General features: G+C 45.5%; 1 protein-coding gene across 1 annotated transcript in view; it reads left to right on the forward strand.

The window, feature by feature from the left end:
- Positions 1-16448, forward strand: part of MTAP (methylthioadenosine phosphorylase) — a 65401-nt gene extending 48953 nt beyond the window's left edge. Inside the window, exon 8 of the mRNA XM_074994115.1 lies at positions 15098-16448. Within this exon, the coding sequence (XP_074850216.1) occupies positions 15098-15136 (39 nt within the window). The 3' untranslated portion in view covers positions 15137-16448. The remainder of the gene's footprint in view (positions 1-15097) is intronic.
- Positions 16449-17612: the final 1164 nt, after the last annotated feature.

A 17612-nucleotide genomic window follows, 5' to 3' on the forward strand; every position in this document is an offset into this window, starting at 1 on the left:
GTCTCAGCGAGCGGGACGGGCAGAGCACACAGCCCCCAGCCACATACTCAAACAAGCGGCAGCGCAGCAGTGCATGTGGCAGAGGCTGAGCCTCCGATTACCAAACAGCCGGCACGCGCAGCACTCAGAGCGGCGGCCAGGCAAGCGCCGGAACCGGCGGCACTGCCACAGGCGGCACCGACCCCTGCAGCGCCAGCGGTGCAGGGCCAACAGGCACGGAGCCTGCAGGCACTGGAGGACATTATCCGCACGGCACCGCAACTGAGCGGGCTGAGCGCGGCGCCGACAGCGGGGCCAAGATCCCCAGCACGGGACGGGGCGGTGCCAGCCCCGCAGGGGAGGGGAAAGGCGAGAGCAAAAACCCGGCACTGCAGCCCTTCTCCAGACAGGGCTGCAATGCTGCTATCAACAAGCCCTCCCCTTATGCTGCACACGCCACCCAGAAGATCTGGGTCTCCACCGGCCTATCCAGAGCCTCCTTCTCCGTTCCTCCAACCAACGTCACCATGGCTTGGGCCACCTTTGCCCTTTCTGGGATTGGATCCCTTGGAGTACTATCACAAACCAGCTTCACCGTTATCTGAATCGTCGCGGAGATCTCGCTCTCCCAGACATCGGGGGTACGCACCCCGAGAGTGGTCCAGGTCTCCATCCCCGTGCCCGTGCTGCCATAGTCGTTCTTATCATGCTGGACACAGACACCCCAGGCATACACCTAGGGGCAGGTCCCCCCCAGCCATCCAGTACCCCCGTGGACACTCCCGGCTGGGGATGGAAACACAGCTATCTCAAGGGGAGTTAATTGTAGAACCCTGAGACTTTCCTTTGCAAGCCTCCAGTGAGCAGGTGTACCATCGTCCGCAAGAACCTAAGAGTTTGAGGGAGGTTTACCCTAGTGGTTCCTCCTCGTCCTCCCCTGACGAGGCTACGGCCCCTGGGGACGTTGCTCCCCCAGACGACCTCAAACAGTTTCAGGAGCTGTTTAAAAGGGTGGCTTTCACGCAAGGCATCCAAACGGTAGAGGTACAGGAGAAACATCACAAACTCCTGAAAAATTTGAGACCCCCGGCTTCATCCAAAGTCGCTATCCCGCTCGACGAAGCCATTATGGAGTCAGCCACTACCATATGGCAGACCCCGGCCTCCGCTCCACCTATGAACAAGAGAGCGGATAAGAAGTACTTTGTCCCGGCGAAGGGCATGGAGTTCCTCTTTAGTCACCCACAACCAAACTCACTGGTGGTAGAATCGTCTCAGCAGAGATCAAAGACTTCTCAGTACAAATTGGGGGGTTCAGACAAAGATGCCAAGAAGCTAGAGCTGTTTGGCAGGAAGGTATATTCCTCCTCCACCCTGCTATTGAGAATGGCAAACTATGCAGCACATTTAGCGAACCATAATTTTGATAATTACTCCAGGCTTACTTCTCTCATGGATTCACTTCCGGAAGATAAGAAGCCGGTGTTAAAGGCGATTGTGCAAGAGGGCTATGCGGCTTCGAGGACGGGAGTCCAGATCGCCCTGGACGTGGCGGACATGGCGGCATGCTCAACGGCTACAGCAGTGGTCATGCGTAGAGAATCCTGGCTCCAGACATCGGGTATCCTGAGGGATCTGCAGGCGAAGATTGTGGATCTTCCCTTTGACACACAGAAGTTGTTTGCAGACTCAACTGACTCGGTCCTCCACTCCAGTAAGGACTCCAGAGCTACACTTAGAACCCTGGGTATTTATACCCCTCCATATAGGAAGAAAAAGTATTACCCTCAGCAAAGACGATACCTGTACCAACCACAGCGTGCTCAGTACCAATGGGGCTACGACCAAGGGCAACATCAACAGCAGCAACAGGATGGAACTCCCAGGTGACGTCCTCAACAAAGCCACACATCCTCGGGGCAGGCCCAAAGGCAACAAGCTTGACGGGCAGGTCGAGGGCTGCGCTATCACTACCATCGCACAATGCCATTCCCAGCTAATGTTCCATCATCGCCTCCGACCATTCCACCCCCAATGGCAAGAGATCACCGCAGACAAATGGGTACTGGAGATCATAGCCACGGGTTACGCGATCCCCTTCCAGTCGCTCCCACCGCTGAAACCTCCACCCAGGCCCCACCTCAGGGACGCTTCCCACGAGGCGAGACTCAAACAGGAGGTGGACCATCTTATGTTCATAGGGGCGGTGGAAAGAGTGCCAGAGCAATTCCAGGGGAAAGGCTTTTATTCACGCTACTTCCTCACAGAGAAGAAAACAGGAGGCTGGAGGCCCATCTTAGATCTTCGGGGCCTCAACCGGTACTTGCGCAAACAACGTTTTTGGATGATCACAGTTGTCTCCATACTCACGGCACTGGACGATGGAGATTGGTTTGCAGCCCTCGACTTACAAGATGCTTACTTTCATATAACGATCCACCCGGCACACAGGCGCTTCCTCCGTTTTATGGTCGGCAAGGAGCATTTCCAGTACAAGGTTCTTCCGTTCGGCCTCTCCTCGGCCCCCAGAGTCTTTACCAAAACCCTGGCAGTGGTGTCAGCCTACCTGCACAGACAGGGGGTATTTATATTCCCATACCTGGATGACTGCCTATTGAAAGGGGCCTCGAAGGCAGAGGTCCTACGCATGATACACGTAACAGCAGACACGTTTTCTTCGCTGGGCCTAGTCATCAACCTCGCAAAGTCAAAGACCGACCCCACACAAGACATAGAGTTTATAGGGGCACGCAGAAACTCTATTACAGCAAGGGTGTATCTACCCGACGCCCGCTTTCGCGCCATCAGTTCGCTGGTGCAAGTCATTACATACAGTCCCACAGTGCCGGTCTTAACGTGCTTGCAGCTGCTAGGCCACATGGCGGCGGCAACGTTTGTGGTGCAGAATGCCAGATTGCATATGCGCAACCTACAACATTGGCTGGCGAGCGTCTACAAGCCAGCATCCCACACTGTCCACAGGGTGGTGTTGCCCACGACAGAGGTGCGCAGATCCCTGCAGTGGTGGGTAAACCCCAAGAACCTGCTAACAGGGGTACCCTTTCACCAACCACAAATCTCTATTTTTCTTACTACTGACGCTTCCCACATAGGGTGGGGAGCGCACATCGGCGACAAGGTGACGCAAGGACTACGGTCCCCTGCGGAACAGTCACTGCACATAAATATACTGGAGCTCAGGGCAGTGTTCAACGCCTGCAAACACTTTCGAGACCACATACAGGGCAAAGTAGTCGGGATCAATACAGACAATACCTCCACCATGTTTTATATAAATCAACAAGGAGGAGCCCGATCCCGTGCCCTATGTGTGGAAGCAGTCCGACTGTGGAACTGGTGCATCACCAACAATATAATGTTGAAAGCCTCGTATTTGCCGGGCGCTCACAACGTGAAAGCAGACCAGCTGAGCAGGTACTTCGCACTCACGCACGAATGGCAGATCCGCTCCGATCTGCTACGACCGATCTTTCACACATGGGGGTTTCCCCAGATCGACCTGTTTGCCACTCAGCACAACAAGAAGTGCCCCCAGTACTGCTCCAGGGCAGGATTGGGGCGGGGGTCCCTGGGGGACGCATTCGCGATTTCATGGAAGGGCCCCCTACTTTACGCATTTCCCCCCACAGTGCTCATCCACAAGGTCTTGCAGAAAGCCAGAAGGGAGAGAGCCCGCGTGATTCTAGTAGTCCCAACGTGGGATCGACAGCAATGGTTCCCCTTGCTTCTGCGCATGTAGGACCGCCCACCGCTCCCCCTTCCGGTGGCGCCAGACCTACTCACGCAGGCCCAGGGGTCCATAGTGCACCCACACCCCCAAGGTCTGCGCCTACAAGCATGGCTAATCCATGGCTCAGCTCCCTAGAAAGCACATGTACGGAGGGAGTACAACAAGTCCTGGAAAATAGCCGAAGGACCTCCACCACGAAGACCTACAAGCAGAAATGGACTCGATTCACTGCATGGTGTTCTGCCAGGCAGTTAGCTCCCCTTGATGTTCCTATACCTGTAATACTAGAATACTTATTGGACCTCAAGAGGGGCGGACTTTCCCTATCCTCGCTAAAAGTCCACCTCGCCGCTATATCTGCTTTTCGGCATGCAGAGGAGGGGCCCACGGTATTTGCCCATCCTATTGTTACCAGGTTCCTGAAGGGGCTGGTGAACCTGTACCCCCCTCGGAAACTGCTTCCACCATCGTGGAGCTTGGACTTGGTGCTCAGCATGCTAACAGGTCCACCTTTTGAACCATTAGCCACAGTTCCCCTACGTCTCCTTACGATAAAAACAACCTTCCTCCTTGCAATTACGTCAGCTTGCAGGGTGAGTGAGCTCGTAGCAGTTATGGCAACGCCGCCCTGCACAGTATTCTCAAAGAAGGCGGTAACTTTACAGCTGCACCCAGCCTTTGTTCCGAAAGTTTCTTCAGAGTTCCACCTTAACGAACCCATAGTTTTACCCTCGTTTTACCCGAAGCCTCACAGCTCCAGCAAGGAGGCACGCCTACATCTCCTGGACGTGAGGAGGGCGTTGGCCTTCTACATAGACAGAACTAAGTCCTTCCAGAAAACGGACAGACTTCTAGTTTCTCTCGCTCCCAGGTCAAAAGGAGAGGGTCTCTCTTCACAGAGAATCTCGAAGCACATTGTGTCCTGTATAAAAATGTGCTACGAACTTCAAAAGGCTCCTTTGCTGGCCCCGCCTAGGGCTCACTCCACCAGGGCGGTGGCGGCGTCAACAGCCTTTTTCAAGGGCATCGCGTTAAAAGACATCTGTAGAGCGGCGACCTGGTCATCCTATGACACCTTCGCCAAACATTATGCCCTACATTGGGTATACCAAGAGGACACCCGTCTGTCGACAGCAGTCCTTTCGGGGGCAAGCTGCACATAAACCGATTACCCACCTCCTTACTTGGGTTACTGCTGGGTAGTCACCTATTGTGGAGTACCCACAGGGACACTCGTAGAAGAAAGAGAAGTTACTCACTGTAGTAACGATGGTTCTTTGAGATGTGTCCCCGTGGGTGCTCCACCTCCTGCCCATCCTCCCCGCTTCGGATCTCTGTTTAGTGTTTTTCAGGAGCATCCGAGGCGGTTGGTCAAGGAACTGGCGGGGACCGGATTGCGCACATGACCAGGGACGTGCAAGGGAGCGGCGCGCGCCGGCGCATGCGCGATCCAGGAGAAACTGCTGGAGAGTTTCCGATCTGCGGTGCCGGGCGAGCCCGACACCTATTGTAGAGCACCCACGGGGACACATCTCGAAGAACCATCGTTACTACGGTGAGTAACTTCTCTTTATGACCTCTTGAGCGTCATTATCTAGGTAACAAAGGGCTCACAAGTACTACCTGGGCAGTTTAGCTAAATTACTCTCACCTGAGTAAACTCCCATTAGGCCTTTGATAAACGTCCTTTGAACAAAGGATTGACAAATACAAAAATAGTTGCTAACGCACCACAGAACAAATGAGTTTCAGCTTTCATAAATGTGTGTAAAGTGAGCGTAAAGATTTATGACCACTGTTCAGCAGCAGGCGTGCGACTAACTGGGTTGGGGTGATGACTGGGTTGGCTTTGTCTTTAACACCCCCTTAGAAAACATTCATTTTTCCAGTTAAACAAGCAGTTTTACCATCTTGTTCCATCTTTCACTTCCCTAAGGAAGGTCGCCCACTGAACTGACGTGGCGTCTGATCTGATCCCTGATCTGGCAAGTGACATCTGTTTTTAAATAAAACCAATGTAAACAAATGCTAGCTGTCACTTTGGTGCCCTGCTAATCCAGTGGGCACCGCCACATTTGTTTACATTTTTAGAACTGTATGTGTCACTTGTCAGATCACACGCCGTGTCACTTCGGTGGGCACCCTGCCTAAGAATCTGTAGTTCGGCTCATCGCACAAGTTTTTTGAAAGGGAACTGCAGTAGATGCTGTTGAACTTTGAGCCAAGTGCAGTGCTGATTTGACACATATTTGCAAGTTTTCCTTCTGTAGTGATCTGTGTTGTGCTTATAATTATTTTGTGAGTGTGTAGAAGTTTTTTAGATGGTAACTATTTGCATTCGATCTGTAAGGAGATTAATAGTAACAGTTGTTTTTGAATACAGTGCATTTTAAATTAATCTTAGAACAATGCAGTGCCAATGTTTATGTACAAAACCAAATAGTACCATTCACCAGTGTTCGGAATCTGTGTGATTTGTTTGGTGGTTTGATTTATTTCTGTGCCTCGGAAGGCTGTAGCTGCAAATATGAACAACATCATGAATTATTTGTCATCACCCAAACCTCAAAACCAGAAGTTTGAAGAAGAAACTGAGACTGAAGATCATAAAACTCCTTCGCATCTACGTATTCCTGTGGCAAAGTTGAAGAGCGGAATATGAGTAATTGGCCTAGCTGCTAGAATTCAAAACAAATAAATTATTTCAGTCAAAATATGACTGATTAGCTGCAAAAAAAAAAACCCAGAAACTTGATTGCATCCTGTGCCAAAATGTTGGAACACTTGCAATCGAGGAAAAAAAGGGAATGAATTTATCCGAAGAGTGGGCCAATTATGAAATCCCAACATATGGCCAATCACAAAAACAACAATTAATGTCTTTGTGAAATAAATTATTTGACCACAGAGACAGTTCAAGGAAACACTAGAGAATGTTTGTATGAAATGGCTATCTCATGAAAAAGAGAGAACATCCATGGTATTTCGTATGGCATATAACATGGCACAAAAAGATTAGCCCTTCAATAATTTTGAAGATGATATTAATATGCAACTTCTTTAATCAACATGGTATCGACACGGATCACATACTTCACTCCACTAATGCCTGCATCAACATTGTCAATCACATAGCCAATGACATGAGAAATAACTTAGTTTAAAAGATTGAGAGTTCTAATAGCAGGATCTCCTTAATCATTGATGAATCTACTACTCTGAGTAAGAAATCTACATTGATGCGATACATACGAGTTTTCATTCCAGATTGTGGAATGAGTGCACCAGTAAATTTATTCCTTGATTTAATAGAGCTAGAAGTTGTTAACAGAAAATTCAATTTTTACAAGTATCAGGGGGTAGCCAGGTTAGTCTGTCCCTTTAAAAACAATGAGAAATCCTGTGGCACCTGACAGACTAACAGATATTTTGGAGCATAATCTTTCATGGGCAAAGACCCGCTTCATCAGATTTTTCATCATTGTCTCAACATCTCGAATGTCTTGGAATGACAGGGGATATTTGAGGGAGACATTTACTTTCTGTTACTTGTGATGGTGCAGCTGTGATGTTAGGAAATTGTTCCGGAGTTAAGAAATTGATAAAAGAAAGGTAATTGTAATTGTATGTAAGTGTGTGAGCCCACAGGTTAGAATTATCAGTAAGTGATGCTGTACAAGCTGTCTCAGGAATCAAGAGGTTCTAATCCTTTATTGACAAACTGTACCATACATCACCCAAAAACACTAGAGGACTACATGTATGTGCAGCGTTGCTGGAACTGAAATTGTTGACAACTGAACGAATTTTAAGCACTAGGTGGGTAGCTTCCAACTTCAGGTCAGTTTCTGTGGTGTGGGAAAACTGATGCTTTCCTGCTTAATTTTTTTTTTTAAAGCTAAAAACAATTCCAGCAGAAACAAGAAAGAGAAGTACATATACGAAGGTTTACACAGGAAAATTACTTCAGTGGAATTTATACTGGATTTAGCACTGATGTGTAATGCACTCTAGGAACTATCTGTTGTAAGCCTACCTTTATAAGAATGTGACATGGACTTATACAGAACCAACAGAAAAATAGAGCATATTGTTCAACTACCTGAAGAGTGGAAGACAAGTCCCGGATCATACTGCAGAAATGCTACTGCTGCTGCAAAGAGTCTCAACTTCAAAGGTGTTGCTCTCCACCAAAAAAAAAAAAAAAAAAAGAACCTCCCACCTGTCCAAATGCTTTTTACGAAAACCTGAAGATGTCCATAGAGAGAGACTGCCAGATTATGATGAAGTATATTTACTGAAATGGGCCTGCATTCTAGATTCTAAATGGGAGCCAGAAGATGTAGAAGAAGTCATTTGACATTGGGTGAGAGAGAAATTAGAAACTTGTCCAAAAGGCTTCGATTCAATGAAAGACAGATAGTGGATTTCGAGAATATCTGGTTGACAAAAAAAAATCCCGGAAAATTAATACCATTAAAAAGTTCTCTGAACAGTATTCCTAGCTTTTCATCAGAATGTGAAAGAGGCTTTTTGCAAAGGAATCTTATAGTGACTCCATCAAGATCTTAATTGTCTATTACCACTGTGTTGACACTGCTATTATCAGGATTGTTAGGCTCCCTCTGACTCAGTTTGATCCAATAAAGTATGTCTAGTCATGGCTATGTCCGGAGACAACATTCTGCAACAGCTGAGCAGAGCAAACAACAGAGTTGAGACAAAAGGTACTGAACAAATGAAGCACATTTGGAAAGTCTTTATAATCGTCTGCTGGGGTGAGTTTTATAATTTTTTGTCCTCCAATGCCAGTGTTTTGGGGTAAAATAGTTACATATTTTAGGCGGTTTTTACATGTCAGTGTGGGATGTTTGGTTCCACTGAATCACTTTCCACCAAAAAAGTGTTTTAAGACTGTTATTTTGAATTAATTCCCTAACCCCTACAGGAATCATCAGACTTGAGTTCTGGCACCTTTTTTCTAGGAAGAAAAGCACTGGGTTCTCCTATAAAAAGGAAAGGTACAAATCTGCTATATCTCTACCCAGACAACAGCTCAAAATAATAGTAAGCCAAAAGGAGAGGATTAAACCTAATGACTCCACCTTGCACTTGTGAATGTGCAGAAGGAAAATTGGTCGTTGGGTAACATGAAGATAACTGAAGTAGATGTTCAGAATTCTATTCGCTGTCGGACTGCTGTGGCACTAGATGCCCAAAGGGGGTTGCTAGGGTGAGAGGGAATAAACCCTTAGAAATATTCAAGGTTGCCTTATGCAAATTCAGCATCTCATTTTCCTCCAAGTTACTTTATTCCTTTGCCTAAGGCAGAGAATCTTTGTTCAGATGCTTAAATGTTGATCTCTTGTCTGTTCCTTTGTGTGCCTTCCTCATGCACAGGCACTTCCCACCTCCTCTTGGCTCCCTTACTTTCTGGTGTCACAGGGCTGAGTGGGGCTGTGAAGGGCAAACAACAGAGGTTAGCTAAGGGTGCGTGGCAGTCTGAAGGGCTGTATTGGAGAAGGAGGCTGTGTTAGGGAGAGAGGCCTGGGAACAATAAACGAGACCAGTCCCTGAGCACTGATATCCCTGCACTCTCTCAGTACTAGAAATTTGACATTCCAACAAAAATATTTTAAAATCTTGTGTTTTTCATATGGTCCAGTTAGTGAAGATTCACAGCTCATCTTTTCGCATGTTTTGGGTGTTTTCAAAGTCATGCTGTCTCAGGCAAAACTCAAGCATGCATGTTTAGTCAATTTACAGCTTAAGCTTACTGATAGCGTAGGTTCTCCTGGTGGCAGTCCGAGACCAAGAGAGATCCCTGGGGGTTTACCTCTCTCTGGCTACGTCTACACGTGCAGCCAACATCGAAATAGCTTATTTCGATGTTGCGACATCAAAATAGTCTATTTCGATGAATAACGTCTACACGTCCTCCAGGGCCGGCAACGTCGATGTTCAACTTCGACGTTGCTCAGCCCAACATCGAAATAGGCGCAGCAAGGGAACGTCTACACGTCAAAGTAGCACACATCGAAATAGGGATGCCAGGCACAGCTGCAGACAAGGTCACAGGGTGGACTCAACAGCCAGCCGCTCCCTTAAAGGGCCCCTCTCAGACACAGTTGCACTAAACAACACAAGATACACAGAGCTGACAACTGGTTGCAGACCCTGTGCCTGCAGCATAGATCCCCAGCTGCCGCAGAAGCAGCCAGAAGCCCTGGGCTAAGGGCTGCTGCCCACGGTGACCATAGAGCCCCGCAGGGGCTGGAGAGAGAGCATCTCTCAACCCCCCAGCTGATGGCCGCCATGGAGGACCCAGCAATTTCGACGTTGCGGGACGCGGATCGTCTACACGGACCCTACTTCGACGTTGAACGTCGAAGTAGGGCGCTATTCCTATCTCCTCATGAGGTTAGCGACTTCGACGTCTCGCCGCCTAACGTCGAAGTTAACTTCGAAATAGCGCCCGACGCGTGTAGACGCGACGGGCGCTATTTCGAAGTTGGTGCCGCTACTTCGAAGTAGCGTGCACGTGTAGACGCAGCTTCTTGCTCCAGCCTTGATAAGCCTCATTATCTCCCTATCTTTTTCTGTCTTCTGAGAGAACAGTTCCTTCCTATGCTGCCGCTGCCTCCCAACAAGCTTGTGGGAGGCCAGCTGGTTCTCTTCACCATCCTACAGTCTTTGGGAGGGCTTGATGCAAGTACAGGAGGGGAAAATTAACCTTCTTCCCCTATCCTAATCCACAGAAATAATCATCCAGGAAACAGACTCCATCTTAAAAAAAAAAAAAAAAAAAAGCTGAATGTATTTTGGATTTGTAATTAAAAATGATCCACTGACCTTTCAACCCACGAGTAACTGTGAACTTGAAAACGTCATGTCTTGCTGTGTGATGGGGCCACCTTGGGTATGTCTCCATGGCAATTCAATGCCCATGGCTGGCTTACGTCAGCTGATGTAGACTATCCATTTAATTGTACTATAAAGGTCCAGAGCAGGGAGTCCCATTCCCGAGGGCTGACGTGAATAATGGAAGAGCTGATGGGTTGGGGGTCCTGGAAAAAATCTAGGAGAATTAAAAATTATGGCAGGCTGGGGCACGCTGTAGGAAAGTATGAGGGTTGGATGGTTTGTTAGGTTTTGCTGAGGAGGATTAGGATTTTTGAGGCACTGAGTGATGGTAAATATGATTTGGGATTGGGCTTGATTGTTTGTAGGTAGAGAGAGAAGCAATTATGGGATGGACTAGGGACAGAAAAACTCTATTTTGTAGTTGAAATATACATTTTAAAAATCCCCTCTCCTACTTTGGAAATGGGCAAAGCTTTCACCTTTATAAATTCATGTTTGCCCTGCTTTAAACATCAGTAATTATTTTGTGATTAAATATTATGTTGTCTGACCCTGTCCTCTCTTGTTGCTTGAACTCAATGGGGTAGCACAAGCAGGATCCCAGCTGGTATTCTGGGTCTCTGCCCCATAGGTAAAAGAACCATCACCACTTCCATACTTCAGCAGCTGAATGCTGATGGATGGCTGTTAAAAGTCTGCTTCCATAAACAGCAATTCTGGAAAGCATGAGATTGGGTTCAACCCCTATTAGTAACATGTAGGGCGACCATATTTCCCTGTCCCAAATATGGGCCAAGGAGATATGGGGGGGCACCAAGTTGGCTACACCCTGCCCTGCCCCAGACCCTCGGGGAAGCCGCAGCTGCCAGCACTCCCCCTGCTTCCCCAAGGGTTGGGGAAGTAACTCCCACCAGCAGCTGCACCTGTGCAGCTCCTGGCAGAAAAGGTCAACAGGGTTGATGGCCCAAATACGGGACAGTGAGTCCCTTTTAAAAAATAAGTTGGGATGCCTTTTTGGCGTCCCAAATACAGGACCATCCCACCAAGTCCGGGATGGCTGGTCACTCTAGTAACACCACCACCTCTCATTTCCTCTCTGAAGGCATAGCAGTTGTACGAAAGCTGCTTCTTTAAAGAATGGATAGGATAGAATGCCCCATATGCTTCCAGAACAGGACATTCTGATGTCATTGGGTTTGTATCACCAGCTAGGAAATACCAAAGATGTTAACTAACATGTAAGCCCAAACAGAAGCAGTTGCATAAACTAGCAGCAGGCCAACAGGCATCTCTCAAACCAAATGCGGCTCTCTGAAAGCCACAGCACATCTGCTTAATGCAGCTCTCAAAGCTGGTAACACACCCCCGCTCCTCCCCCCCCCACCCCACACACACAGGAGGAAGGGTAATTTGGAAGGAGGAATGGAAACAGGAAGTGATATATTCAGATATAGGCTCGGCTCCCAGCACGCATCAGCCCCTGCCCCCTCTCTGGGGAAGCTGGGCTCCTGGAGCACATCAGCCCCCACTGTAACCATTTCTTGCCCCTGCCTAGCCTTGCCTCTGCCCCCATTACCTCCTCCCTGCCCCAGGGTCGTGCCCCCCGCCTCCTTTGACCTCAGAGCTCTATTTAAAGAAAAGGTTGGTGATGTGGGGGAGGCAGGGGTTTGATGGTTGGTTTGTACTGGTGGTGCACAGAAGAAATTTCAACCCACCCAAAAGAAAATTCAGTCCACGCAGAAGTGGATGTTAGAGGGATGACTACCCTAACCTTTGCAGCCCCCCCTTAGACTTGCTGTGCTGTGCCTGCTGACCCCCCTTCCTCACAGGCCTGCAGTGTGCTGGGGGGCACTTCTCTCATGGAGGGTGTGTGGTATGGGGAGCTGAGGATGTTTCCTTATATGCCCAGATAGTGTATGTGTGTGTGGGAGCTGGGGGTGTGTGTATGGGTGGGAACTGCTGGTTTGTCTGAGCCTAGAGATGTGTGTAAGAACTGAGTGCGCTTGTGGAGTACGTACGTTTGTCAGAGAACTGGTAATGGGATTGTGTGAGAGCTGAGTGTGTTTCCATGGTGTGGGTGTGGGGGGGCCAGGAGGTTCTCCATATTGGGCTGGGGGTATATCTACTGTGTGTTTGGAGGTGGTGACAGGTGTAGGGTTAGAGAGTGAGGGTTGCAGGAGTGTGTGTGCAGGGTGGGATTGTGCCCCCAATGACTGTACACCTGCATTTGGAGGGGTGGGGTGTTCCTGCAGTGTGTATGTAGAAGGAAGTGTGCCTGCCATGTACATGCACTATATATGCTCACTCTATAGAAACAGCGTTGTCCAATGCCCGTTTCTGTCCTGGTGCCAAGACTCGTAGCAATGGCTGACTTTCTTTTTTAAAGTTCATGCAGTCTTCCTTAAGCATGGAAGGAAAATGTAAGTGCAAGAGAACATATGAGGAAGAAAACAAAACTTTCACAGTGGATTGGAAAATTCAATTTTTCTTTTTCTGAGCACAATAGTAAACCACTGTTTGATATGTCACACTTCACTGGGACGCTGTCTTCCAGTCTACAGCGCAACTTCACCACACACCATGCTAACATTGGCCAGGTACTGAACTCCAAACATACAGACTCAAAATGTTGAAAAGCCAAATAGAAACACAGACTTAAGTGTTCAGTACACTTAACAAGCAATCTCAGGCTATGTCTACATGCTGAGATAAATTTGAATTTATGATATTCACATTTGTAATGCTGGGTTTTATAAATTTGAATTTGAGTATCTTCACGTCCTCACAAATTTGAGTTCGTGCTGTCACACTAAATCGCCAAGGATCAACTGTTGCAGCAGTGCATTGTGGGAACCTATCCCACAGTTCCCAGACAACTGCGGAGCATTGTGGGATACATGTGGGACTCCTCTGGAGGCCAGGAAAACCGGTTTAAACAAAAGAGCCAGTTTTTTCAACACTGAAATGGGTAAACTCAAGGTATCGATCTGTTGTAACTGACATACATGAAGGAATTACTTCTAAACAGGTTTGTTGACAACAAGGGTTGCCAGAAGTCCCACTGAGATAAAAAAATTTTTTTCCAATAATTACTGTAAAGTTTTGAAGAATTAATAGACATTAAAGTTGTATAATTTAATATTATAAAATACACAGTGTTGTACACTAAATATTATTAATACACCTGCCTCATGGGTGCTTTTCAGCTTTTGGACTGTTACAGGTTCGCCCCCACTGGCATAAAGGAGATTCATTGAATTTGAAACCATATCTTGTGTAGTACTACTTTTAAAAACTAAGCTAAGTAAACTAGATAAAGTCCTAGGTAGCAAATGAAAGCTCAGCTGATCCTCATGAATAACCCTTTTACTGATATACTTGTAGACTTGCTCCTTATTTAGCATATGTATGAGATAATCTGAATTTGTTACTATGCTGTTCTATCTTGAGTGTATTTCCACTATCTTTTGAATAGTGAAAATAATGGAAAGAGGAAAAAAACTCAGTTTCTTATGATTACTAGAGTTTCAACTAGACAACAGTGTTGTCATTTGGAACCGATACCAAAGTGTAATACAGCACAACCAACATACTTGGCTTGAGAGCGGTTCAGTGCTGGGCTAGAAAAGGAATTTCATGTTAAGGCTGATCTGTGTCTTAGAGGACATATAGACAGTGGCTTTGATTCAGCAGTGAGTTGCACGCACACATACATATATTGACTTTTGGATACATTTTTTAAAATGTAGTTGTCTAGATATTTTAATTATTTCAAAGGCTTAATGTAAACACAGCAAATGTATTTTAACATGTTGGCTAACGAGGGGGAGAGATCAGAATTTCAAGATCACAGTTAACATGTACACATGCGTTTAGTTGTACCGTGACACATGTATTCACTGTACATGAGTTTAGTTGTACCCTGACACATGTATTCACTGTACACTGAAGTGCTGATCCAACAAAAGTTCATGTGTACATGAGTAACTATACTCATGGGAGTTGTCTGAAGTAGGTCTGCATGGTTAAAATTACACCTGAGAAGTGGGATTCCATGCAGGGCTCGGTGCAGTATCAGGTTCATCCAGAAGAGCTAATCTTCTTCCATTAAGCTCAGTGGCAGTTGTGTGCGCTCAGCATGTCAGACTGCGATGCACATCGTAGCCCAAACCAGTCCCTTGGTGTCATGAGCATTGCATTCCCTGCACACTGCCTTAAGGAAAACAATAGTTCCTTGTTACTTTCAGGTTTCTGATTGGGTGGGGGGTTATAAAAGTGGAAGGAACGTGCAAAAATTCACTTTTTTCCCTTTAAAGCATTTTTGTAATTTTCAGAGTTAAGTTTACTTATTATAGATTTTTATAATGCCAGTTGTTCTGAGTAACATGCTACTTTTTAAAAAGAAAAATTACTCAAGATGGGTCTTTGTTGAGAGTGCTTGACAATTTAAAAGTGTATATATTGGGAAAAGATGTATTCAGCTGTTGTGATTTTGTATTTCAGTGTACTGTGCAGTGCTCAGTCATGTTACCAAAACACTGAAAGAACGGATGGGCTCTGAAGTTTGGATGCTCAGAAGAAAAGAGGATCACTCTCAAACATCTAGCAGTTGCAGTGTTTTGGGGAATTTGAGGTTAGCAAGAACGAATACAATAAATTTTGTGCTGGTCTATTTGTTGCCTGCCAGTAAAATATCATGCTAAAGACTGCTGAAGAACTTGCCAATAGTCTTGGAATGTACAGATGGTATGAACTGGTAGGAAATGGGATAAACATTCCATAACAAATTATCATAATTAGGATCCTAGTACTTCTGTGCTTGTTTACAAACTTCAGATGAGAAAGAGAAGTGCTTCTTTCATCCTTTACTAAGAAATAGCTGTTCATTCATGACCTGGAAGAAGGCAAGAGAAGGAAAGGAATTAGCTTGTATCCTGTTATTGATCAGTTTAAAAAAATAAATCATTTAAAAAGTTAAAGAGACAGAACTATTAATTGTTTTGGTACCTCCTTTTCCTGAGCGCAAACTAGCTAATCACAGAAGTATAATTGAAGGACTATTTGTTACTTAACAAAATACACTGCAGTATTTTTTGTAATTTTTTATATATATTTGCCTGTGTGAATTTTCACTGTTCTCTTATGAAAAAATATCTTTTATATGATTTGTGACTTTGACATCTTAAGCCTGTATTTTAAAACCATATCCACTTTTGTTGTTGTATTGTTTTACCATAAATAATTGTGCTGGATGTTTTGCAGTGGCAAAACTCTGAGTACAAATGTCACCATTTTAAATGTTTGCATGAGCAATCCAGAAGACAAACATTTGTATTTGTGCCTGCAATTGATTTCAGGCACAGATATATACAGGTATATAAATGTTCCTGCAAAATTGAAGTCTGGATTTCATTTTTTTTTTAAATTAGACGAATGACATTTTATAAAATTATGTTTCTCAATTTTAGCTGAGCTGCTTGAGTTTAAGGAGGAAGGATATGCAAAGGTCTGATCCCAGTACCCACTGAAGTCACTGAACTTCCGTGTTCTTCATGAGGGTTGGCTTGTACCTTAAATTAAACTAAAACAGAAGTGATCAGTTTAGCACATCTTGGCTTATACCACTGTCTATCTGTTCTGCACACCAGGGATATTTATTTGTCTACACAGTTCTGTTTCTTTAGTTTTAATTCTGATTTACAACTAAGTGATGAATGTACTCCCTGTTGGCTGTATCTAACGTATATTTGTGCACTCTACATCTTCCACTGCTGATGCAGAATGAATACAATTTGCCTTCAAGAATATAATCTGCTGCTGCTCATCAAATAAACCAAATGTAACTTCCTGCTTCTATGAATTGTGTAGGAACGGCTTTGTTTTATTGTATGGGACATTATTCAGATAATTGAGTGTAGCGGTTTGAATGGCAAAAATACTGGATAAGCATTAAACTAATGCAATAATTCACAAGCACTGTAAGTGAGGGTTGAAGATCTGAAGAGAATATACTCTACTAAGCAAAATCTTGAATAGTTAAGCAATGGAGTACATGAGTTTAGATCTTGAAGACACTTCAGAAAGTCCAAACAGATGAAAACATAAACCATACCAGGTGAGAAGATTGGAACTGAAAAGGGCAAATTATCACCAGTTGTTTAGAAAAAAATGAAGCTCTGTAAGAAGAGAATAAAAGATTTTAATTGCTATTGTAGTAGCAACAAAGAATCTGAAGATGGGCCAGGATTCCATTGCGTTGGGTGCTTTTATAAACAGAACAAAAAAAAATCCCTACCCAAAGAGGCTTACAGTATAAAAGCAAGTAAGCTACATGTGTAAGCTCTCAAGATCACTATGGTTAGGAGAAAAATATAGATGTCAAAAGATTTTAGTTCTACTTTTTGCATCAGTCATTACTATAAACCAGAATTCTTTGAAAGAGTGAGCTAGATTAAGGCAACCACATGGACATCATTTTTAGTAAAGTCTTCTGATGGAATACAGAGGGAGGCTCTCTAGCAGGACTGCAAATACTACAGTAGTGCTAGGCCCTCCTCACCTAAGGTCCCAGGACCCACCCCCGCGGACTTATGACGGGGTGCACACTCGGTTGACGTGGTCCCCACTGAACCCCGCCCCCCCCAACAAGCAGGAGCCAGGAGGGACAACGAGACAGACGAGCAGGCTTTTTTCTTCGAAAACACTTACAATAGATTTATTAATTGAAAAGCAAATAGAATGGTATTGCACTAGTTTGCTTAACAGTATCCACTTACTTGGATGAGAGCCACGGTGTTCATGACGACACTAAAGTGGCGTGATAGTTAAAGAAAGTTAAAGTATGATAAATAGATAAATATTAAATATATGTGTACCCTTTTCTTATCCAAAGGAGGGGGAGAGGACACTACCCCTCTCACCCTACTGGGATCAGGTTGCTAGCCCGATCCGTATATCAATTATGGTCCTGAAGGAGGATTTTCCTCTCTATTGGACCCAAAAATATATCAAGGAAAAA

Source organism: Carettochelys insculpta, chromosome 5 (genome assembly GCF_033958435.1).
Source record: "Carettochelys insculpta isolate YL-2023 chromosome 5, ASM3395843v1, whole genome shotgun sequence".
In the NCBI taxonomy this organism is placed as follows: domain Eukaryota; kingdom Metazoa; phylum Chordata; order Testudines; family Carettochelyidae; genus Carettochelys; species Carettochelys insculpta.